The sequence below is a fragment of the Tupaia chinensis genome, unplaced genomic scaffold, assembly GCF_000334495.1.
Source record: "Tupaia chinensis unplaced genomic scaffold, TupChi_1.0 Scaffold148801_1, whole genome shotgun sequence".
In the NCBI taxonomy this organism is placed as follows: Eukaryota; Metazoa; Chordata; class Mammalia; order Scandentia; family Tupaiidae; genus Tupaia; species Tupaia belangeri.
The window spans coordinates 90,034-114,500 of NW_006208648.1; the positions used below are offsets into that span (position 1 = coordinate 90,034).

At 48.9% G+C, this 24,467-nt stretch overlaps 1 protein-coding gene across 1 annotated transcript; it reads right to left on the reverse strand.

Moving 5' to 3' along the window:
- Nucleotides 1-2,508: 2,508 nt before the first annotated feature.
- On the reverse strand, nucleotides 2,509-24,461 carry LETM2 (leucine zipper and EF-hand containing transmembrane protein 2). The gene is made up of 11 exons (XM_006170641.2): nucleotides 24,220-24,461; nucleotides 23,425-23,505; nucleotides 20,375-20,822; nucleotides 18,953-19,096; nucleotides 13,150-13,287; nucleotides 11,961-12,161; nucleotides 10,827-10,946; nucleotides 7,139-7,252; nucleotides 5,404-5,487; nucleotides 4,535-4,636; nucleotides 2,509-3,614 (listed from the first exon to the last, which is right to left on the reverse strand). Exons 2-11 carry the CDS (start codon nucleotides 23,469-23,471, stop codon nucleotides 3,552-3,554), a joined length of 1,461 nt encoding a protein of 486 aa, XP_006170703.1. The 5' UTR covers nucleotides 23,472-23,505; nucleotides 24,220-24,461; the 3' UTR covers nucleotides 2,509-3,551.
- Between the last annotated feature and the right edge of the window lie 6 nt (nucleotides 24,462-24,467).

Below are 24,467 nucleotides of genomic sequence, written 5' to 3' on the forward strand. Positions count from 1 at the left end.
CCAGACAGACAGAGAGAGACAGAGAGAAATCACTCCCCAGGGGGGATGGCCACGCCACAATCCCTTCTCCATTCTCTCGGGATCTTGGGCACGCACGCACACGTGCCTGGTGTGAGTTTTAAGCCACCGGGTCCGGGACACGAACCGCGTTCGATTACGTGGGAGTCCAGTGACATAGCCAATACGCTAACTGTTGGTCCCGCTTTCTTAAGTTTTCTCTGTGAGCTGGGTGCTGTCAGGCAGGTGCCGTTACTGTTGTAAAATGCTCTATTTTCATTTCTCTCTGTAAATATGCATCTCTCAACATATCATAATTTGTGGGACCAGCAGATGGTGTAATGGTTACATCACTGGATCCCACATCGTCAACCACGGTTCGAGTCCCAGACCTGGTGCACGTGTGCTCAAAATCCTGAGTGGAGACTGGGGGAGAGAGGGCTGCAGCATGGCCGCCCCTGGGGGTGATCTCTTGCTTTCTCTCTGGCTAGTGCATCGTCCTGTAACAAAAATCTCTCTCTTAAAAAACATTAGAATTTGTGTTTATGTTCAAAGAAGGCCTATGTTTTTAAAAATAATTATTTATTTCCATTTAATATTATTTTTTAATTCAACCAGAGAGAGAGAAAGAGAGAAAGGAAGTGCAAGGTCCGAGGCTTGAACCGTAGTCGGCCATGTGGGAATCCAGCGACTAACCACCATGCCACCTGGCCCCAGAAGGCCTGTATTTGATGACAGAGACAGGAAGTGAATTTTAGCTCTGAAAGGCATTGGCTCCCCGACCCTCTAGTGGATCGTTCCTTATAAAATCGGGCTTGATTGTGCCATGGCCCTGCTTCAGCTATGTCGGGTTTAAAAGGCTTTCTGTGCCTTCAAGAGAGGTGCGAGGGACGCAGAAGGACCCGACCCTGACAGTGACGTCCTCGCTGTCACTTCTCAGGTTGCCCACACATTTCCCCCGAGACGGAGCTGGCTGTCAAATAAAAGATGGTGAAATTGACCTGAGAGAAAATGAAATGGCCATTTTACTTAGGTGACCAGATCGGGCCTCTCGAGGGAAGGAATGTGGTTTATGAAGATGTCGCGTTGTCAAGGCCCTGAAGCTGTCTGGTGTCCTGAGGGTTACAAGATTAGGACCTGCCTTTCCGCCTGTTCTAACTGCCTGCCTTAGGCTGGGATCCTCAGTCCCTTGGCATTGCTAATGTAACGTATTGATCGGGCTAAGACTGAACAGCAGCAGCAAATCTGTCTGAATGGCAGTCGGGTCACTGGGTGGCGCCAGCGAGCTACCAGCAGCGTTGGCCCTCGGTTGCTTTGGCGTTACAGAGCACGGACTCCATGTCACTAGTGTGGCGTGTATTGTGACGCCTGGAGCACAGGGTTAGGCATGGCACGAGGGCAGGATCATGTGTCCCATGCCACCAGGCCCCTGTGGTGAACTCTGCTGCAGCCTCAGGTCAGGTGGAGTCTCATTGGAGGTGGGTTTGGGAGGCTGCCTGGAATCCACAGGATTAGCAGCCGCTGTGGAGCCAAGGCATGGACTCCCGTGGAGAGGCGGGGAGGTCAGGGAGAGGAGCCTCCTGCCTCCCAGCCAGCGACAGTGGGAGAGGGAGGTCAGCAAGGGCCTAGATGTTGAGAGGCTCCAGGGGCCAGTAGGTGGCCAAATGGTAATGTCGCTGGACTCCCACGAGGTCGACCACTGTTCTGGAGTTTTGGAGTTTTTGGACCCTGCGGCTTGGAACTCACGGTGTGTGTGCGGACATGCCCAAAACCCCGGGAGAAGAATGGAGGAGGAGGGACTGCGGTGTGGCCATCCCCCGTGAGGGGTGATTTCTCACTTTCTGTCTCTGGCGAGTGCATGCACCCTATAGCAAAAATCTCTCAAAAAAGAGACTCCATGGGGCAGATTCCGTCACGGTTGATGGTGACAGCACCCAGGACCCTTGTGCCATGCTACCTCCAGGTGCATGTCCTGGCACAGTGGAGGCCCAGCTGGCTGCCATGGCCCCAACGGGGTTCAGGCGGGCGGTGTGCTAGCTGGCTTTCCCCAGCACTGTTAGGTGACCTCGTGTCGCGGTGGGAAAATCTGTACCAACGGGAATCTGAATGCTATGCACCAGGGCTCCATCCTCCCAGGGTCGGTCGCAGGCAGGGCTCGGCATGGGGCCAGCTCTTACAAGGACAGCCCAAAACCCAGCCACCGGAGTGAGGCGAACAAAACCTCCTTGGCTCCTTTGAGCTGCTCCCACCAGACCGGGAGGGGAGATGGACTGAGCCCAGTCTAGATGTAGCACAAGTGGGTGGGGCCAACTGGGCCAGCAGTGACCAGCCCTGCCCTGAGCAGTCCCACTGTCAGGGAAAGCAGGCCTGGGACAGCCCGGCAGTGCTTGTGAGTCACAGCCGAACAGGATGGAGCGAGTCGGCTAATCCCTTTCCCACGTCTAACACCAGAAATGTGGGCTAATTGAGGTAAACACCCATCATTTTTAAAATGGGAAAAGTTTATTGTGAGTACCTCCTAGGCCCCAGGCAGGCCCCGTGGGTCGCTGTGTCCCCACAGCAGGGATCCTGGAGGACAGCGGGAGGGACATGTGGGCCCTTGCCCTGACATACAGGTGTGCTTCCCATGTTGTAGTCCCGGGCAGGGCGGGTTGATTTACCATGGCGCGTTGACACCCACCCACTGGCCTTGGCCCCCCAATGCCTCCCCAAGGAAAGACCGCCCCGGGTCAGCCATGGGGGATCTGCCCGTCCAGTGCCTTCCCTCAACGGTACTGCGATGCCGGACACCCGTGTGAGTCAGCGGCACTGTCCCCTGTGCCTAACAAACAGTCTTACTCATGAGAAACCACCAAGCAGAACACACCAGCACAAACAGCGGGTGGGCCTTAAACCCGATTGCGTGTCCTAGCAAAATGGCAGCTAATGAAAGCCACGTGTGCTAGAGCCGGCCCTCCTGCCCCAGTCCTGAGCCCCTGCCAGCCGGGGTGGGGCAGTGCCTGTCAGAACAGCTGGGCAGTGGCCATTGGTTGCCAGTCTCGCTTCCCACTCCCCCGAGTTCTCTTTATATCCAGAAAGGCCTTCCTGGGGAGTATTTGCATCCCACCTTGTGAGGTGCTCCGTTTCCAGGGCCCTGTTCCCTCTGTCGGGCCACTGTGCAAAGGGGGATCAGAGGCATTCGAAGAGGTTTTTGGCATTTCCAAGTTCTTACTCAGGATTCCAAGCCAAAGGAGACAGAGGCGCCAGGCTGACTCCATTATGCAGAAACGTCCCCTCTTAAAGGACGCACACCAGGAAGGCTGCTCCGTATGGACGAAGTGGGGAGGCTGTTAACACCAAGTTCAGGGGATGACGTAAGGCCCGGAGGAAGCAGACTTTGCAAGGGCATTTCTCTAAGCAGTCTGAGCTTGGCCTTGCTGCTGACATCTGGGATGGTGGCAGGGCCACTATGGCCGACTTGGTCTCAAACCGGACAGACGGTCTTGCTGGCAGCTCTGTGGGAGCCACCGCACAGGGCAGGAGGGCGGAGCTGCAGGCAGCTGCATCCGAGGACTCTACCCTCCTTTGGAGCTGGCCTTGCTGTTCTGAGACGTCTTCTGTGATTCGGCCTGGAGCGTCTAGGCGCAGAAAAGGACTTTAGGCACTGGTCACTGGCTGTCAGTGCCTTGGGAGCTCCTGTTCAGGCCACAAAGTCCCTGAGCTCGCGTTTACCTAACAGACATGCAGGGCCCGTGCCTTGGGGTCATTTTCTGGGGGTTTACCCCACCTGTATATTCTTTCATTGCCAGAGGGTAAATGTGCTCACCAAAGAGAGTCCCCCAGTGGGGCACGGTCATGCCGCAATCCTTTTCCCTCCCTCTCCTTCCGGTCAGGATTTGCGGCCGCACACTCTGCCTGGAGCGTTTCTCAAGCCAGCGAGCCGGAATTGGAATTGCGCTCAGCTATGCGGGACCTGGCTCCCAGCACCCAGCTACGTGCTGGCCCTCACCTGCACGTTCACGGTCATTCTGCCAGCAGCTTCTTGAGCCCTCAGGAGCCGGTGCACACGTAATGACCGCGTGACCTCCCTACTGTGTACGCATGTCGTGCTCTCTGCTCTTGCACCACGTTCCTTACCCACATTGGGAAAGTGGGTAGATCAGTGATTCCTTATTGACGTGCATTTCTCCTAGTATTTAAATTGTCCTCCTGCTAGTATTTCCTGACGTCGGAAGCCTGTGTGCAACACACAGCGGATGGAAACTATTTCCATCTGGCGTATAAGAAAATTAGGACCTGCCTATGTTGTAATTAGCTTCTAGACTTAACATGTTTCAGTCTGATCCACCACTGCACTGGTGGACTTTTTTCCACTTTTGGATAATTATAAAAAATGCAGTGGTTATAAGATGGCCAAAGTCAGCCTATAACTTCCTGTTTGGACAACAGGAATCGTGCGGTGTTTTGCCACAGTTATAATTCAAGATTCTCGCTACCCTAGAGATAACTAGAGGGGAAGGGCTTGCTTATTTTTGTTTATTTTTCTTAAGATACTTACAGCTTCTTTAGAAGAAGTGATCGATCCATTAGGCAATGAAATGGGTGTTGTTGGTGTCATGGGCGATGGAGGAACGGGTGGCAGTTTTATAAATTCTTCATCCTTGATCATCAGAATTGAGAGTTAGGTCACGACTTAAACAGATGTGCCGTGAGTCTACGTCACACCGCCAGGACTACCAGGACTCGCAACAACGATTTCATATTCCGGCATGGAATTCGAAAGGCAAATCTGGAACCTAATTACAAGTAGCCAAATGTTGAACTGCCTTAGGAATAGATCAAACAGGGGCCAGCAGGTGGCGTGGTAGTTAAGGCACCAGATTCCCACATGGCCGACCATGGTTTGAGTCCTGGACCTGGTGGCTTACATTCTTACTTTCTCTCTCTGCCAAATTAAAAAAAATAATAATGATGAATAAAATTAAATATTTCTGAGAGATTTTTGCCATAGGGCATGTGCACTTGCCAGAGAGAGAGAATGTGAGAAATCACCCCATATGGGGATGCCATGTCGCAATCCCTCCATTCTCCTCAGAATTTTGGGCATGCATGCACGAATGTCTAGTGTGTTTTAAGCCGCCAGGTCCGGGACTCAACCTGTTGTCAACTATATGGGAGTCCAGAAATTACACCATCCATTGGTCCCTAAATAAAATAATTCTTGGAAAAAACAAAAACAAGACCAAAAAAAAAAAAAAAGAAAGAAATAGATCAAACAGCACAACAAATATTCCTTATTGGGGAACTACTGTACCCAAATTCACTCTGAGGCATTAAGAACAGATTAGAGATCAAAAATAGAGAAAATGAACTTGGCATTTTCACTTTCTTTAACCTAGTCCACCAAATGGAATGTCACTGTCTGACCTTAGTTCCCTTCAGTTGGGGTGCAGAATCCAGCATGGTCTCCTTAGATTCAGGTGAGCCCACGGGAAGATCTGTCTTTGGAGCCTAGGGAGAGGAATACTCACATAAGCACAAGCGTCCTGCTCTTCCGGACGCCGGCTCTTTTGCAGTAGTCAATGCCTTCTAGCACAATTGGTTTTCCATTAAATCCCTAACTTCCGCCTCCAACAACAAACACCCTTTCTGAGTAACATCTGAAGTATGTCCCTGAAGTAGCAAGTTTGGATTGTTCCCTTTGAGTTTTGAGCAGTCTTTACATGAAAGTTGCAACCTAATTAGATTCTAGTATTTAAAATCCTTACTCATTAAGAAGCCACTAATTTGCCTGTTCTCAGTCTCCAAAAGAAGTTGCTATTTCTCAATTGCTCATCAGGTTCTAGTACCACTGACATAACCTAGTCAAAAGGGACAGCTTTGTCATTTTTAGTATCTCATAATAAATGATACATTTTCCCGACCTACTAAAATGGTGGCTGTTGCTTAAAAGAAGCTCCAGTGACGAGGAAAATGTGAGGATGGTATTAGAATAGATAATGGGGGGGGAGAGACAGGTGGTGTGGTTAAGGGCATTGGACTCCCACATGGCTGACCGGGATTTGAGCCCCAGACCTGGCGGCTTGCTTTCTCAATTTCTCGCTCTCCCTCTCACTCGCTCACTTGCTCTGTCCCTCTCTGGTCAAATTGAATAGATAAATAAAGTTAAATAAAATAATTCTTTTTTAAAAAAAAGAATACATATTAGGTTAGATGCCAGATAAAAATAGAAGGTGGTTGGAGCCAGCAGGTAGTATAGGTAGTATGGTGGTTAAGGCACTGTACTCCCACATGGTTGCCTGTGGTTCAAGTCCCAGACCAGGTAGCTTCAAGGTCATGCTGGGCACATGTGTGTGCATGCATGCCCAAGGTCCTGATAGAGTGGAAGAGAAGGGATTGCAGTGCGGCCATCTCCATCCCTCCCCCTCACTGGGGGCATGATTTCTTACTTACCCTCTCAATGTCTCTCCCTGTCTCTCTGTCTCTCTCTGGTGAGTGCATGTACCCTATGACAAAAAAACAAAAAGGAAAGAGGTGGTAGAATAGCTAACTAACCTATCTTATTTTTCTAATTTTTTTTCTTAATTAATTTATTTATTTTAATTTGATGAGAGAGGGACAGAGTGAGAGAGAGAGAGAGAGGAAGTGAGAAAGCAAGCCACCAGGTCCGGGACTCAAACTACAGTTGGCCAGGTGAGAGTCCGGCACCCTTAACCACCACACCACCTGCCAGCCCCAGTAACCTATCTTTTAGAATTATGTAATTTGCTATAGGTCACATGTGCTCACGAGAGAGAGAGAGAGAGAGAAAGGAAAAGTGAGAGAGCAAGCCGCCAGGTCCAAGACTCAAACTGTGGCCAACCATGTGGAAGTCCAACCACCATGCCACCTGCTGGACCCCGTAAATTGGGTTTTAAAAACAAGTGTGTCGGGCCAGCAGGTGCATGGTGATTAAGGGCCCTGGACTCTCACATGACTGACCATGGTTCAAGTCCTGGACTTGGTGGCTTGCTTTCTCACTTTCTCTCTCTCACTTTGTCTCTCTACAGTCAAATGGAAAAATAATGATAATAAATGAGTAAATAATTCTTTAAAAAAAGAAAAAGAGAGAGAGAGAGAGGAATCCAGATCCCCGAGAGAACGCAGAACCGTGCTCACTCACCTCCCTGCTCACTGGTATCTCGATGGGCTTTGGCTTCACGTCTATCAGGTAGAAAGTGCGCGACAGGAGCAGAAGAGAAGGAGGGACGTTCTCCTTCAGGTGGAGGTCCTGCCACTGCAGAGCGAGAAGCACGACAGAATCACAGGCTGCTAGAGCCCGAGGTGACCCAGGCTCCTCCTCCTCAGCTTCCCCCAGCTCCTGGGATGACTGGGTAGCACCTCTCAGTACCGGGAGCACTGTGGCACCAACTGCTCCGACCCCCCGGTGGGCCACGAGTGTAACTGACCTCTCCGTCTCCAAGTGCCTGCTCTTCGACACAGAGGTGGAGAACGGGAAAAGCTGTGTCGGCCTCATAATACCCAAAGAAATAAACATTAAAATGACAACGAGATGTAAGCTTCAGGGAGTCCCAAATTGGCCATGCTTTTTCAAGCTATGGCTTTAGCTCAGTAACACAGGCGCAGGAGACAAAACTCCAAAGGTAAACAGAAAAGGGGCTGGCCGCAGGGCGCTGCAGTGATGCCCAAGGGGAGCCAGATCCCACGTGACCGCGTTTCAGATCCCGGGCCTGGTAGGCCTGAGACATGCCCGGCATGCCCACCAGTGCCCAGGGCCCGGCAGGCTAGACAGACGGGGGAAGGGGATGTGGCAGACCATAAAATAAACCTGCCTAACTCTTCTTTTCTAGCCACCCTATCCCTTGGAAGCAACCATCAGTAGCAGGTCACTTGTGTAATCTTGCAGAGATAGCCTGTGCATATTCATGTTTATGGACTTTTGTTGTTTTGAGAGATGTTTTGCTATAGGGTTCATGTGCTCACTGGAGACACAGAGAGAGAGACAGTGAGAAACCACCCCGAGGGAATGGCCACGCTGCAGTCCTTTCTCCACTCTCCTCTTGGGGTTTTGGGGATGCACCAACACAGGCCCGGCTGGCTTGAGTTTCAAGCCCCTGGGTTAGGAATTCGAACCGTGGTCAGCCATGTGGGGAGTCCAGCGCCTTAACCACTACACCACCTGCTCACGCCCATGTTTAAGTACTTCTCTTATCCTTATGCGAAAAGCACCACATACACAGCATGTTGTCCTTGGCTTTTTTCGTAGAAATACCGTACAGGCTGATCCATATCAGTGGCTATGGGGCTGCCTCTATTTAGACACCTGAAAGTTCATCGTGTGGAACCAATGACTTCTAGTCTATTTCCAATCTTGTTTCTAATGTAAATGGTGCTGTGTGGATAACCTATCAATAGATATGTCATTTTTCCAGTGCAAAAATACAGAATAAAGTCCCACAGGTGAAATTGGTAGGTCCAAGAGTATATGCACGTTAAAACTTTGAAAGGTATTGACAAACGATTCTCCACGGAGCCTTCACCAGCAGCGCAGGAGTGTCCCTTGGCCCACACCTCACCTGCCCTCGCCAGGACGACAGGTGAAGTGGCTGTCCTCGTCGTAGTTATCTGACTCAGTTCAGCTATTTCACGTTTACTACTGAAACCTTCCCTCCTGTGACACGTCTGCACGTACACTACCACGGGATATTTCTCCTTTCTTTCTTTGGAAGAGATTTTTGCTACACGGCATATGCGCTTGCTTGCCAGAGAAACAGAGACAGACAGAAAGCGAGAAATCACACACACACACACCCACCATGGGGATGGCCATGCTGCAGTCCCTTCTCCATTCTCCTCTTGGGATTTTGGGCACGCACGCAGGCACATGTACCTAGAGTGAGTTTCAAGCCACGGGTCCAGGATTCAAACTGCTATGGGCCACATGGGAGTCCAGCACCATAACCACAACACCATCTGGTGGCCCCCTACAACTCGGTTTTAAACGTCATGATCCACAGGGGAATCAGCAAGTAGTGTGGTGGTTAAGGCACTGGACTCCCACTTGATCACAGTTCAAGTCCTGGACCTGGCAGCTTGCTTTCTCTCTCTCTCTGGTCAAATTTTAAAATAATAATAAGAAGAAAAATTAAACAAATATTCTTTTCTTTTTTTTAGAGAGAGAGATTTTTGCTATAGGGAGAGTGTGCTTGCTGGAGAGACAAAGAAATAAAGAGAGACAGAAAGCAAGAAATCACCCTCCAGGGGATATGGCCATGCCGCAATCCCTTCTCCATTCTCCTCTTGGGATTTTGGGTACGCATGTACACGCACCCAGTGTGAATTTGAAGCCACTGAGTCCAGGACTCAAACCACAGTCAGCCATGTGGGAGTCCAGCGACATAACCATTATGCTATCTGCTAGCTCCTAACCAAATATTCTTTAAAAAAAAGAAAAAGAGGGGCTGGCAGGTGGTGTGGTGATTAAAGGTGCTGGGCTCCCACGTGGCTGATCGCGGTTCAAGTCGTGGCCCTGGCAGCTTGCTCTCTCTCTTTCTCTGTCCTTTTCTGACCAAATTAAAATAAGTGAATAAATAAATAAAGTTAAATAAAAAATTCTTAAAAGGAAAAAGAAACACATGATTTTAAGTATTTCTGTCTACAACATGCTTATCTTCCAACCCGAGCTAGCCCAACACATAGGAGGACACTGATCTGACGCTGTTTCAGAGCCACCAGCAGCTCCATTCCGAAGTCACAGTGTCTGCTTTAAAGCACTGTCTACAGCTGCTGGAGTGAGCACGCAACAGGAGTTACTCACTCATTCTAAAGCACCAGTGCTCCTAGTGAAAATACAAACATGCGGGGCCAGCAGTTGGCGTAATGGCTATGTTGCTGGACTCCCACGTAGTCGACCATGGTTCGAGTCCCGGACCCGGTGGCTTAGAACTCACACCGGGCGCGTGTGCGTGCGTGCCCAAGATCCCGAGAGGAGAAAGGAGGAGAAAGGATTGTGGCATGGCCATCCCCCCTGGGGGGTGATTTCTCACTTTCTATCTCTCTGTCTCTCTCTGTCTGTCTGGTGAGTGCACACGCCCTATAGCAAAAGAAAAAAGAAAAAAAAAAAAACTCTCCAAAAATAGAAAATACAAACATGCTCCCCGGGGGAGGTTGGGCATCTGCTGCCAGAGCTGACAGTTGGCACTGGCCCGGGACGCTGATGAAGAAAGCAGGGCCAGGCAGAGCAGGGCCAGCTGCGGGCCTGCAGATGGACGCACGCAGACGACAGGCCGGCCCCTTCCAGCACCAGGAGCTGCCCCAATCCCAAGGTGGCTGCAAGATTGCCCACGCCTGCTGCACCCTTTCCTGGTTACTCGAAGCCTATTGTAGGTGCCCTATGAAGGGCCCAGGCAGATGTGACTGAGGCCCCAAGCCAGGGGACTAACATGGGGATGGGAAGGGCTTACCTAATCACATGACACCTTGGAATCTGGAGTGTGAAGTCAAAAGCTGGAAGCATGAAGGAGGGTGCTGGGGTAGAAGGGCCTCAAGGTCCTGGGAGGGGACCAGGGCTGCCAGCAAGGAATGAGAGCCCAGCTGAGGCGCCCCCCAGCCTCGGAAGGAAGACGACCCGCCCTGCCACCTGTGGTATGTAGTGGTCACTGGTTACACAGCGGTAGGGAACCACGATGCAAAGTGGAAAATAAACCGAGCTTCGTCAGCGTCCTAGTGCTCGGTAAATAAGGCCATTAGGTAAAAGGACTCCCTTGCCACGCAGAAATCACAAAACCAACGAGGGTGGGTGCAGGTGGTAGGGAGAGGGCCAGTGGGGCAGGCTGGGCACTGCCACTCGCCTCTGTGAGCTGCTGCCGCAGCTGCTCCTCCGTGAGACCCAGCGACAGCATCCCTCTTGCCCTGCAGGCCGCTTGGAGCTCCGACACGCTCAGGGCCCTCACCCCTTCTTTGGCAATTATCTGCAAGAAATGTAAGGAAAGGCGTTGGGTCGTCTTCCGGGGTTGCACCGCCCGTACAGTCCGGCCAGTCAGCAGAAATGCACATGCCCTGAAGCTCTAACACTCGGTCCTCTGTGGCAAAGGCCAGGAGCCCAAGCACGCAGGTGGCTTGGGAAGGCAGCTGGGATGAAGGAAGTCCCGCCCAGGGGTACAAACACCAGACACCTTTACATCACACCTCCCCAGCATTTTGTCACCAAAGTCGTCATCAACCCTCTTGATTTGCATTCTGCCTGGCTGTGACATCTACTCCTTCCATGGCAGCCTTTGGGTTCTTGGGAACAAGAAGCCCATGAGGAAGATTTCGATGTGCTGTTTGTCCCTGGGGCGCTTTTCCCACCACCCCTACTACCACCCAGGAATGGTGGCACTCTGGTCCCAAAACTACCCCCTAAAATAACACAGTCTGTGCCTGGTGTGACCCAAATGTGGGACTTCCAGGACCAATACTGTCTACTCCTAGATTCTGAAGGTGATGCGGGGAGTTAGGTGGGGTAGAAGGGTCGTGCTTCTCCACTTCCAGGGCACCTGCTCCCTCAGCAGAATGCTTTCAAGCAGTGATTCAGATTCAAGGGACAGTCTTTATATTTTTCAAGGCGTTTAATTAGTAGTTATGGGCCAAATGGTGCCTTGCCTCCCCAAGATGCCAGCTGCCATTCCCTCCAGCCTGAGATTTGCCACCCCTTCCTCCAAGTCCACCCCAGCAGGAGTCAAGGCTCCCGATCCTTCCCAGTTAAGAATCCAACTGCCGACAGCTAACGCCAGCCTGTGCAAGAAGACGGGTCGGAGCACAGTACACACACCTCCTGAAACGAGCGACCCAGGTCCAGGTTGTCACGAGAGTGGCCGTTTAAACCACTCTGCCAGAACTGTCCACGACCAGGCCCAAAAGAAAGCACCGCCTTCCATCAGAAAGGCACCCTAGCACGGCTCCAGGGCCCTGCCAGTTCCCTACAGCTCGGGGCAAGCGCTTACTTCGTCATCTGCCTTTATAGACTTCAGTTTCATCAGGAGCTGAAAGCGGAGCAAATTGTTGGTTCCAAAGGTCTGCAATTCGAGGAGTTTGCAGAGCGCCACCAGCTGAGCCCGGTCTAAATGCTCCAGGGCCAGCTGGTCCTCAAACAGTTTGGAAAAGCGAAGAATCTCCTTTGTGCTGGGCTTGTGGCCTGTCTGGACCTAGGCAGTGGGACAGAGGCTCATTAGAATGTGTTCCTGAAGCCAGCAGGTGGCATAGTGGTTAAGGCGCTGGACTCCCACGTGGTTGACTGTGGCTCGAGTCCCAGATCTGGTGACTTGAAACACACTGGGTGTGTGTGCGTGTGTGCCCAAGATCTCAAGAGAATGGAGAAGAGATTGTGATGTGACCATCCCTTCTGGGCGGTGATTTCTTGCTTTCCGTCTCTGTCTCTCTCTATCATTCCAGTGAGCACACACACCCTATGGGGGAAAAAAATCTCGAAAAGAAAAGAAGTGCTCCCTACGAATTTAACCTCCCTGGTGGGTGATTCGGAAAAGACGGGCGTGCTCACTCCAGCAGCACACAGGCCGAAACTGGAAGGCAGAGGAGACAGCACGGCCCCTGCACGAGGGTGACACCCATTCATGAAGCTCCCGCATTTCTGAAGGAGCACTAACAGACGCGAGACTGTAAAGGTCTCTGCTGAAAGTGATGTCTGTGGTCATGTGGTTGACTTGACTGTCACAAGTATGTGACATGGATACCTGGAAAACGCCATAGTGTGTGCTGTGGACATGCACAATGGTTGCATGTAAATAAGAAATCAGAAAACAGTGAAGAAAGCCAGAGATGAATGGCATCCATATGACATCTGGAAATGAGCCCTGTGGTTCAAGGAGGAGTAAAGAAAGCTGTCTCAAGTCAAACCAAATCACCCGAAAAGCCAGGAGTAGTTCAGAAGCTTGACTCTAACCCTACTGCTCTTCCCAAGAAGTTGTCAGCATCTTCGACACACTGATTTCTCTAAGACAGGCTTTTCTACAAACGGCTACAAATGTGCACAGCATTCGATGTTTACATTAGTACATGATTACAGCTTCATCTGCAGCTTCAGAGACTGACAATAACTTGGAAGATCGTAGCAGCATGCACTGTTCAGGTCACCCCCAGCCTGGAAACCGTCTGCGGGTACGTGAAGACCGACACCTGCTTTACGTAGGACGACAGCTGGGTGGAGGCCTCTCCCAGCTTGGCTCGGTTCCTCCTGGCCATTTCTGTAATTGTCTCCTGAAGAAACTTGGCTAGTTCCAACTTTGCGGCCATTTTCTTTTTCTGTTTTTCTTCCTTGATAGAAAAAGGGAAAGTTCATCAGAGCTTCGTGACTGCAATTTGGCAAAGTTGGAAGAAATTACTGTCACTTTGTTTTTTTTTTTTTTTTTTTTTTTTTTTTTTGGGGGGTTTTTTCGCTCACCAGAAAGAGAGAGACAGAGACAGAGAGACAGAAAGCAAGAAATCACCCCCCCAGGGAGGATGGCCACTCCGCAATCCCTTCTCCTCCACTCTCCTCTCAGGATCTTGGGCACGCACGCACATGCGCCCGGCATGAGTTTAAGCCATCAAGTCTGGGACTCGAACCGCAGTTGACTACATGGGAGTTCGGCAACATAGCCGTTACGCTAACTGCTGGTCCCTACTGTCACTGTTATTACTTATCCCACGAGTGGGCATCAGAGTGATCTCCGGCCTGACGGGAAGGGTTTTGTGAGAACCAGAGCGAGTAACAGGAGCCTCGGTTTGGGGCTCGCCTCCTTGACCTCACGGCTTACCTCTCACTGATACAATGACCATGAGCACTTGACAGGTGTAAAATGTCCCCTCCGTGGGAGAACCGGTCATTTATCAGGCCATCAGAAAGGTCATGATGTATTTTTATGTTTTTTCTATGCAAAAATGTGTCACGACTTTCCCAATGACCCAATAAAATAAGAGACCCTCTCTAGACCTGGCAAAACCATGCAGGTTCTTGGTTGGGCCAGCCCCTGGTCTAAGTGGCCCCAGTGTGCTTTACAGACACATAGACTGGGACATGAACTCTGCGACACAGTAGCTTACAGTTTAAATGAAAAACAGACGCCGCTCATTGCAGCACCGAGCTAGCCGCTATGCGAGCCGTGAACGAAGCGGAGCACTGAAGAGGGTCAAGTGTCCACGTCAGGACACTCTGCTGGCAGCCCTCTTGTCCCTGTATCATCAGAAATGCAGTGAGGAAGGACTTTCAAAATAACCACCAGGACCGAGAGCTAGCGAGGAACAAATCTCCATGCCCTTTTAAAAATTACTTTGGAAATTCTAATGATCAGCCAATCACAGGAATCATTCATTTCTAGTGAGATTTTAAAAGACTTGGCCAAGGGACTGTGAGGTGGTGTGGAGTTTAAGGTGCTGGAGCCCATGTGACTGACTATGCAGTTCAAGTCCCGGATCTGGTGGCCTGAAAATCTTGCTGGGGGCCTGGCAGGTGGGGTGGTGGTGTCACTCACATGGGTAATAGCAGCTCGAGTCCTGGACCTTGAAGCTTGCTTTCTCACTTTCCCTCTCTCTCTGATCAAATTTAAGAAATAATAGTGGGGTCAGCAGGTGGCATAGTGGTTAAGAGCACTAGACTCCTACATGGCCAACTGTGGTTTGAGTCCCGGACCTGGAGGCTTGCTTTCTCACTTTCACTTTTTTTTCTGTCCCTCTCTGGTCAAATTAAAATAAGTAAATAAATAAAGTTAAATAAAATATTCTTTCAAATAATAATACTAACAAATAAAATTGAATAATTCTTTAAAAGAAAAGAAAATCATGCCAGATGCATGTGTGCATTCCAAAATCCCAAGAGGAGACTGGAGGAGAAGAGATCGGGGCGTGTCCATCCCTCTGGAGGGTGATTTCTCACTTCCCGTCTCGGCATCTCCCTGTCTTTCTCTGGCGAGCACACACTCCCTACAGCACAACGGAAACCAGCACACAGTCCCACGACGGCAGTACCATGGTTACGGCCCTCCCGTTACCCGTTTACTTATCCGTCTTTCCACCCACCCATCCCCTTAGGAAGCATCTACCATGTACCAGGTGCTGCGATAAAAGGAGCAAGCCAGGTAAGGGTGTCAGGCTCGTGGAGGGACAACCGTGAGTGACAACACCCAGCGGCTCACGCGTCACTGCGGAAGTGCAATGGTAAGTGCCGGCAGGGAGAGCCGGAGCTGCGAACACAGGCAGGCGGCTCTCCTTTCTGTGCAGGACACAGCAAACAGAAGAGTATTTTCTAAGACTGTGGTCATGACGAATACATGAAGGTACTTCAAAAAACTCACAGAAAATTGAAATTAAAATAGGAGTTCAGGTGGGGCCAGCTGGTGGCATGGTGGTTAAGGTGATATATCCCACATGGCCAACTGTAAGGTTCAAGTCCCAGACACAGCAGTTTGAAAAACATGCAGATGTGTGTGCATGTGTGCTCACAACCTCAAGAAGAGAATAGAGGAGACTGGACTGGAACACAGCCATCCCCCAAGGAGTGACTTCTCACTTTCCCTCTTTCTCTCTCTTGGGGGTTGAGCAAAAATCTATTATAAAAAAGTTTATTTTGGTGCAAAAAAACTTTTAATCCACAGTTTTTTCATATAATTTCCATGAACTAACTTACTTTTTTTGTTGGTTTCTTTTCTTTTCTTTTTTATTGTTTTTGAGAGACTGATTTTTGCTATAGAGTGCATGTGCTCACCAGAGAGACAGAAAGCCAGAAATCACCTCCCACGGGGGCTGTCTATGCCACAATCCCTTCTCCATTCTCTCAGGGTTTGGGACACACATGCATACACACCTGGCGTGAGTTTTATTTTTTTTTAATTTTATTTATTCATTCATTTATTTTTAATTTGACCAGAGAGAGAAAGTGAAAAAGCAAACTACCAGGTCCAGGACTCGAACCATGGTGGGTCATATGGGAGTGTCCAGCACCCTAACCACCATGCCACCCGCTGTACCCCCCCCCAAAGCCTGACAGGATGGGGAAGTGGAGGAGAAGGGATTGCAGCATGACTACGCCCCATGGCAGGGGTGGGGTGGAGGTGAGGGAGGCTTCCTGTCTCTCTCTCTCTCTGCCTGCCTTCCTGGCCCTCCCACAATGCTCTGCTTACACCTTCTTGCCATGGAGGTGACACAGAATGGAGCGCGTGAAGACGCTGCCCGAGTTCTGTCCTGGTACCTTTGCAGTGACCGCAAGCCTGAAGCAGGGTTTGCTCAGGACCATGCAGAGCACGAAGGGACCGTGTCACTGAAGAAAACATACCTACTGGTCTTCCTCACCACACTACCAGTGAAGTTTTGCGTTTTTTTGTAGTTTTTAAAGAATTATTGGGACCAGCAGGTGGCATGGTGATTAAGGCGCTGGATACTCCCACATGGCCGACCAGGGTTCAAGTCCTGAATCTGGTGGCTTGCTTTCTCACTTCCTCTCTCTCTCACTCTCAACCTCTGTTTCTCTCTGGTCAAATTTAAAAAAAAATGAATAAATAAAAATAAAATAATTATTTTTAAAAAATGAAAAAAAAAAGAATTATTTTATTTAACTTTATTTATTTATTTATTTAAATTTGACCGGAGAGGGACAGAGTGAGAGAGAGAAAGAGAGAGAAGGAAAGTGAGAAAGCAAGAGCCGCCAGGTCCAGAACTCAAGCCAGAGTTGGTCATGTGGGAGTCCAGCACCCTCAACCAACATGTCACCTGCTGGCTATATATATATATATATAGTTAACAGTTAAAATTCATTGCAGAACGGACAAGCTTTGCAACAAATGGTGCTCCCAACCTGGATATTCACATACAAAAAGAAAAAAAAAAAAGAATCTAGACATCAACATTATACCTTGCACTCAAAACTGATTGTGGACCTAAATGTCTTATGTTAAAGTCCTACGAGAAAACTCAAGTGCCTTGGGTTCAAGAATGAGTGTTTAGCTGTAACACCAAAAGCACAATCCATGAAAGAGAACGCAGGACGGTGGACTTCATTAAAATCAGGTGTTTGTTCTGGCCACTGTTAAGGGAATGAAAAGAAAAGCCACAGACTATGAGAAATTATGTGTAAACTATATACCAATAAATGACTTTTATCCAAAACATAGAAAGAATTCAAAACAAAGAAAAAAATCCCAGCTTAATTAAAAAGTGGGCAAGAGATCTAAACAGACACCTTCTCAAAGAAGTTGTAGAAATCGCAAATACGCATAGGCAGTGATGCTCAAGATCCAATGCCATGAGCGAACTGCAATTGAAAACCACAATGAGGGCCTGCAGATGGCATGGTGGTTAAGGTGCTGGACTCTCACATGGCCAATCGTGGTTTGAGTCCTGGACCCGGCAACTTGAAAATCACTCCAGGCACATGTGAGTGTGCCCAGAATCCCAAGAAGAAAATGGGGGAGAAGGGACTGCGGCATGGCCATTCTGCCCAGGGGTGATTTCTTACTTTCTCTCTCTATGTCTCTATGTCTCTCTCTGTGTCTCTGATGAGCACACGTGCCCTATAGCAAATATCTCTCTCTAAAAAATAAAACAAGGGGTCAGCAGGTGATATGGTAGTTAAGGCTCTGGACTCCCACATGGCCGACTGTGGTTAGAGTCCTGGACCTGGTGGCTTGCTTTCCCACTCCCACTCCCCATGTCTCTATCTCTGCTCAAATTTAAAAACAATAATAATAAATTTTTTAAATGAAATGATTCTCTAAAGACATTAATAAAACAATGAGCGAGCGCGACATGCCAATGAGAACGGCAGCTATTAGGAAGTCACAGGCCATCATGTGCTGGGGAAGAGGTGGCACAGCCACACCACTGCTTCTTCCTGAGGGGAACGCACGATGGCACAGCTCCTTCGGGAGACGGGTTAGCCACTCTCCACAATCCCAACATAGACCGACCATACGATCCAGCATCTTCTCTCCCAGGTATTTACTCAGACGAGGGGAAAGCTTATTCCCACACACAAAGCTGAGCACGACTGTGTACAGCAGTTAGGTTCTGGACTGCCAGAGGTTGAAAGGAACCAAGAAGTCCTTCGGTAGGTGACTGAGCAGGCGGGCTGCGGTACATACGCACAACAATCCACTGCAGGGTGGTAGAGAGAGTCCAGCCATGGGGCCAGGCAGCGGGGCGGAAGTAACAAAACCGGGCCCCGTGGGAAAGGTCCTGGGTCCCGGTCCCTGAAGTTCCCGAGACGCTCTGGGTGGGTGTGTGCATTTCCGTGATTTGGTCTGGCTGAGTCTGGGGGCGGATTGTGGCATGAAAACTCTGTCCAGGGATCAGCAGGTGTGCTCCTGAAGGCACTGGACTGCCACGTCTGACCATGGTTCAAGTCCTGGACCTGGTGGCTTGCTTCCTCCCTCTCCCTCTCTCCCTCTCTCTCTGTCTTTCTGGTCAAATTGAAGAATAATAAATAAATAGATAGATTTTTTAAAAACACAATTCTGCCTGAGAGTTCCTTCTCTCTCTCATGAACTTCAAGAAGCAAGCCATGAAAGCACATGGAAGAACTTTCAGTGTAAATCGCTGTGAAAGGCTAGACTGAAAGGCTACACACTGACTACCGCGATGTAACAGCCGGGAGGCTGGACAGGAGGGAAGGCCACGGGTGGACCGCCGGGGGCTCCTAGCGCACAGACTGGACCTGAAACTGTGATGGGCACACGGCAGGATGCGCCTCCCAAACCCGTACACAGACCTGCACGGCAGAGAGCCCTCTGCAGAGTAAAGCCTGAATTGGCCCTAGTGTGTAAGAGTTGGTTAGCTATAACAAATGCGCCACGTGAACACGGGCCCAGGGGATCAGCAGGAGTGGTATATTGGATAAGGGATCTCGGGCACTTGCTGCCTAATGTGCCTATAAACCTGAAAAAGGCTCTAGAAATCAAAGTCTACTTTTTTTTGTACGTTTGTTTGGTTTTAGTTTTAAAACCCTACATACCTTTTTGGATTCACTTTCAAAAGTTGATGGTAACATCTCTGGGAAGAGTTTCAGGAACACGGGTAATAGGAATTCCATGAAGGGTACGATTATGAAAACCATGAACGGGACGAGGCGGAAGAAATCAGCACAGGTTCTCAGCAGCTGAGGAATCAAACGCACACGCAGTAGTCATTATGTCAGGGCACGCCCCAAATGAGCACATGGGAGACCGAAAGCCGGCATGGTTCTTAAAGTGATCGCAAACCCTGACAGGTTTTCATCTGTTCGTGAAATGGAAGGGCGGGGTTTGCCTCTCCGCCACGGCTCTGAAGTAATCCGTGACAATCTGTCACCTACCAAAGCTCTCACGTAAGGTAGGGTTCTGTGCTTGAATAACACAGTATCGGTTTAAGGGGGCAGTAGACAAAGAGAGGGTGAAGGCGCCAGACTCCTACATGGCCAGCCGCAGTTTAAGTCCTGGCCCGGCAGCTTGAAAATCACACCGGGTGTGTGTGTGTGTGTGTGCCCCAAATCCTGAAAGAATGCAGGAGAAAGAATTGCAGCATGGCCATCCCCTCTGGGGGGATGATTTCTCACTTTCTCTCTCTCTGTCTCTCTCCAATGAGTGCACACACAATATAGAGGAAAAAATAAATGATCTAAAAAAAACCCAAAATATAGTATAAGTTAAAAATTATTTTCTGAAATATGTGTAAGGACCAGCAGGTGGTATGGTGGTTAAGAAGCTGGACTCCCACATGGCCCCATGGTTTGAGTCCCAGACCTGGCGGCTTGCTTTCTCACTCTCCCGTTCTGTCCCTCTCCGTCTCCCCTCTAGTAAAATCGAAGAAGAATAAAATTAAATAATTATTTTTTAAATGTATTAACAACAGCTTATATGTCAGATCCACAGACCAAACCTGAAGACTTGAGTCCTTGGAGAGATTTTTTAAAATGCGATTATAACCATCTCATAGGCAAATATATAAAAAAATTCTAAGAATACTTCCTAAAGTGAACAGCAAGTCCATTGGGGGCAATAAGGTACTCAGTAATAACCCTGATTCTCATCAGCAGTTACTGGTTCCTACTTTGGGATTTTTTTCTTTAAAGTTTATTTACTTACTCCATGAGCAAGAGAGAGAGAGAAAAAAAAAACTCCAAAACTCCAGACGGGGTCTTGGCTCTGGGACCCACCCCCAGACTTCAGCCAGCACCAGGTCACAGGCAAGCGTATGCCTGGGGTACTCAAGGCGACCTCTGGGCTCGAATCAATAACCCTCCCATGTGGGATAACCTTGCAGAACACCTCGTTTTACCACTGTGCCACCGTCTGGCCTCCTTTTGGAAAGGTCTAGGATGAAGTACACGTGTTTAAAACCTGGTTCTCAAGCAGTTCATGCGACTTCACGTTTTCTGTCTCACACACGCCTTGCCTACCCTTCGTCGCTCGCGCCGGGTCAGCACCTGCCCGTGCAGCAGCCTCCAGACCATTCTGGCCGCAACTTTCGTGTCGATCCACAGCAAGTGGAACCCGTTGTAATAGTATCTCAGCTCATCCACAATTTTCTGTCTGAGAGATCGCTGGCCTTCTTTAATCTCTGAGCCGGTTTCTTTCGTGGGCTGGGGGCTGGTCACCTGCGGCTTTTGTGAGTTTCGCTCCAGCTGAGGTTTAGCAGGGCCCTCTCGCCGCCAGCATGGTGAAGTGTGGAGCTTCTGCATGAGCCTCGTGGGCAGGTGCAGCGCTTCATGGCCTGGGCCGGGGCAGCAGTGCCTCTTGCTTCCACAGGGCTTCGTGTGAGTCTCGTCGGAAGGAGAATCTGGCAAGTGGAGAAACGCACGTGGGGAATAAGAGGAGCAGGTGGGGTGGACAAAACGGCCAGGGAATCTGGAAGAAAGAGCAATGTCCTCTGAGTTGAGCACTTACCATTTCAAAATGAAAAGCTAAAACACAGGTATTCTATTTGGTGAAAATGGAACAATAGCTTTTTTTTTTTTTTTAGAGGTTTTTGCTATAGGGCGCGTGGGCTCGCCAGAAAGACAGAGACAGAAAGAGAGAAATCACCTCCAGGGGGGGATGGCCACGCCGCAATCCCTTCTTCTCCATTCTCCTCTCGGGATCTTGTGCACGCACACACACACACCCGGTGTAAGTTTAAACCACTGGGTCTAGGACTCGAACCACGGTCAGCTACATGGGAGTTCAGCGACATAGCCATTACGCTAACTGCTGGTCCCTGGAACAATAGCTTTTAAGGCTGTATTTTAGGAGAAGCTGATGTTCATTAATAAATGAAATACAACTTTTCACCCCAGTTGAAGAACAGCATGTCTATGGTTGAATGACACACTCTATGAGAGATATTAATAAGTTAATTCTTAACAATAAACTGCTATATCAGAAATTAGAAGTTCTGCAACAATTCAATTTTTTTTTGGTTGTTTTTTTTTTAATCTAATAGCAGGGCCAGCAGGTGGGAAGGAGGTTAAGGAGGCTGAATCCCACATGGCCAATTCCACAGTTTGAGTCATGCCTGGTGCATGTGCATGCTTGCTCAAAATCCCCCGTGGAGGATGATGAAGGGGTTACAACATGCCCATCTGCCCTGGGGAGGTGATTTCTCACTTTCCCTAGCTCTCTGTCGCTCTCTGTCTCTGGTGAGAGCATGCGCTCTATAGCAAAAAGAAAAGGGGCCGGCAGCTGGCGTGGTGGTGAAGGCACTGGACACTCCCACATGGCCAACCATGGCTGAGTTCCAGACCTGGTGGCTTGCTTTCTCACCTTCCTTCTCTCTCTGTGAGTGTCTCTTTGTGATCAAATTAAAATAAATAAATGAATAAACAAAATTAAATAAATAATTCTTTTTTTAAAAAAAGGAACTAAGAAAATAATCTAATAGCAAACATCTTTCCACCAGAGATTATGTTTGATCGTGTAGTCTCTTATTATCATAAAAGTCAGAAGACTTGTGTCTTCAGGCACTCTATTGATAACAAGGATGTTTCAATGGATCACTTCACGGTCCCTGTGGGAATGAACCAGTCATGTGTATGTAGTGACTTCAGACCCCTGAAATGCGCTCAACCTGAGATCCCTCCAGAATGTTAGGAAGAAGAGTTAGAATTAGGGGCCACCAGGTGGCATGGAGGGTAAGATAGCTGGATCCCACATGGCCTACTGTATGGTTCGAGTCCTGGACCTAGTGGCTTGAAAATCATACCAGGCACATGCGCATGCATGCCCAAAACCACAAGAGACTGTGGAAGGGGCTGTGGCGTGGCCCTTCCCCTACCCGCATTTCTCTCTGGTGAACGCATGTGCCCTATAGCAAGAAACTTAAAAAAAAAAAAAAAAAAAAAAAAGAATTAGAATTGGGCATCCTAGCCAAGGATCTCTACATTCTAGTATTGTCACAGCCCACAGTCTTCAGTTAAATTAGCACATCAGCGTTTGTAACTCAAAGTAAGACAGAGCCAGGCAAAGAGAATTACCGGCAAAGAGAGTTCTTTTGGCAAAGAAGACTTTTTCCATTCTTTCAGACTATTTTTGAAGCATGCCAAGGTAACACTCACTGGCCAAAACAGAAAGTGTAGAACGTATCTGGCGTTTGGTAAGTTCCCAATGAATATTCTTCGGAATAAGTAAGTGACAGAATGTCTTAATGGGGCAGAAATAGGCCCTAGGACTGGCTGTTCACCAGCCATTTTACTCCTGTTTACACCGAAGGACTTCGTGCAGCATTCATTCATGAATAAAACCATTCCCTCTCCTGCCTCACCTGTACTACACAGCCACAAAATTACTCAGCCCAAGTTCTGAAGCATATAGAAAAATGTGGGCTAAGTTCAAGTACATTAAAACATCAGCTTCCTAAAAGCTAACAAAGTTTCTTTTTTAAAAAACTTTAAAACAATTATTTACTTTTTATTATTTTTTAATTCGTTCATTCATTTTTTAATGTGACCAGAGAGAGACAGAGAGAGAGAGAAAGAAAAAGTGAGAAAGCAAGCCACCAGGTTCAGGACTTGAACAGTGGTTGGCCATGTGGAGATGTCCAGCTCCTTAACCACTACACAACCTTCTAGTCCCACAGTTTCTTTTAAATTTTGCTACAGGGCACATGTGCTCCCCAGGGGAAGAGAGAGGGAGAGATAAAGAGAGTGAAGGAGAGGGAACGTGAGAAAGCACCCTCCCCATCCCACCCAGGGGTGCTTGCTGCAAGCAGTGGGACCACTCCACAATCCTTTCTCTTCCATCCTCCTCGGGATTTTGGGCACACACGCACATGTGCCTGGCTGGCGTGTTTTTAAAGCCACCTGGTCCAGGATTTGAATTACACAGCTGTCCATATGGGGTCCAGCCATGTTAAGGACCATGCCATCGGCTGGCCCCAAATCTGCAGTTTTCATTGTGCAGTCTTTTTACACATAGCCTTCCATTTGGAAGAATGACGTTCATATTCGTATAGGGTGGAAATGTCAATGCTTACCTTATTCGGGCAATAACTAAGACCGAATTAGAACTGTAGAAGGCCATATTTATTTTTGTCTCGACTAGTCAACATAGGGACCTAGGCAAAAGGAGTAAGTCAACAATTTAGTATTTTAAATACACATCAATTTAAAGATATTAGAATGTAATGTTTTTCACTAATACAAGGGTAGAAACCTTGCATATTCAAGGGGCAAAATCTTCAAGTTTATATCCAACAATCATGAATTATTTTTTTCTTAGCTCTGGATTTGAGGAGGATACTTTGACCTCCTGACACATGAAATGATCTCTAAGGTGACCACACAGATCACAAGGTATTCACAGACATTTTGACTTATGGTCAACAGCATCTAATAATCCAACCTGAATGGGTGTCATGTGGAGCAAGACATGTTTACAGCCTAAAAATACAGGTACAAAGTAACTCCTGGGGGTGGGCCAGCAGTGTGGTGGTTGAGGTACTGGACCCCCACAGAGTAGACAGCGGTTTGAGTCCTGAACCTGGTGGCTTCCATTCTCACTTTCTGTCTTCCTCTGACTCTCTCTATGGAGCGTAGGTGCCCTATGGCAAATTTTAAAACATAATAATAAATAAAAAACTTCTTTCAAAAGTAAGTATCCGGGATGTTTTTCACTTGGCTTATTTACCGTATTTGGCCATGCTGCACCAAACTCTAAAGACTGAAAGGACTCACTCATCTCACCTATGCAGTGGTGAACACAGACAGGGTGCAGGTAAAACGGTTTCTCCTGCTAGTAAATTCTCCGGAGCCCAAACTGAGCTTTGTACCTTTAAATACAAAACCTTGCTCCAGCCCGCGGCGCTTTTCAGGAAGGGCCGCCAGGAGCAGCACGGAGCCTGAGAGTCTGGGTGTCCGCTCCGCTTCCCTGAGCTGGAAAAAGAGCGCCGGGGCCTCTGCCGGGTGGAAACCACAACCGCGGCGCTGACATTTTGATCAGGGGCTCTGAACCCTGGCGAACGGTGGGTGGGGACGCGCTGGAGGGGACACAGCTGACGCGGCGGTTGCTCTGCTCTCG

Excerpts from the sequence above, each read along its gene's own strand:
- LETM2 (XM_006170641.2), bottom strand. The coding sequence starts at position 23,471 with ATGGCCTTCTACAGTTCTAATTCGGTCTTAGTTATTGCCCGAATAAG. Across the intron at positions 7,253-10,826 it reads TGCGGCAGCAGCTCACAGAG|TGGCAGGACCTCCACCTGAA; the intron begins GCGAGTGGCAGT and ends CTCGCTCTGCAG. Across the intron at positions 5,488-7,138 it reads AGATACCAGTGAGCAGGGAG|GCTCCAAAGACAGATCTTCC; the intron begins GTGAGTGAGCAC and ends TCCTCTCCCTAG.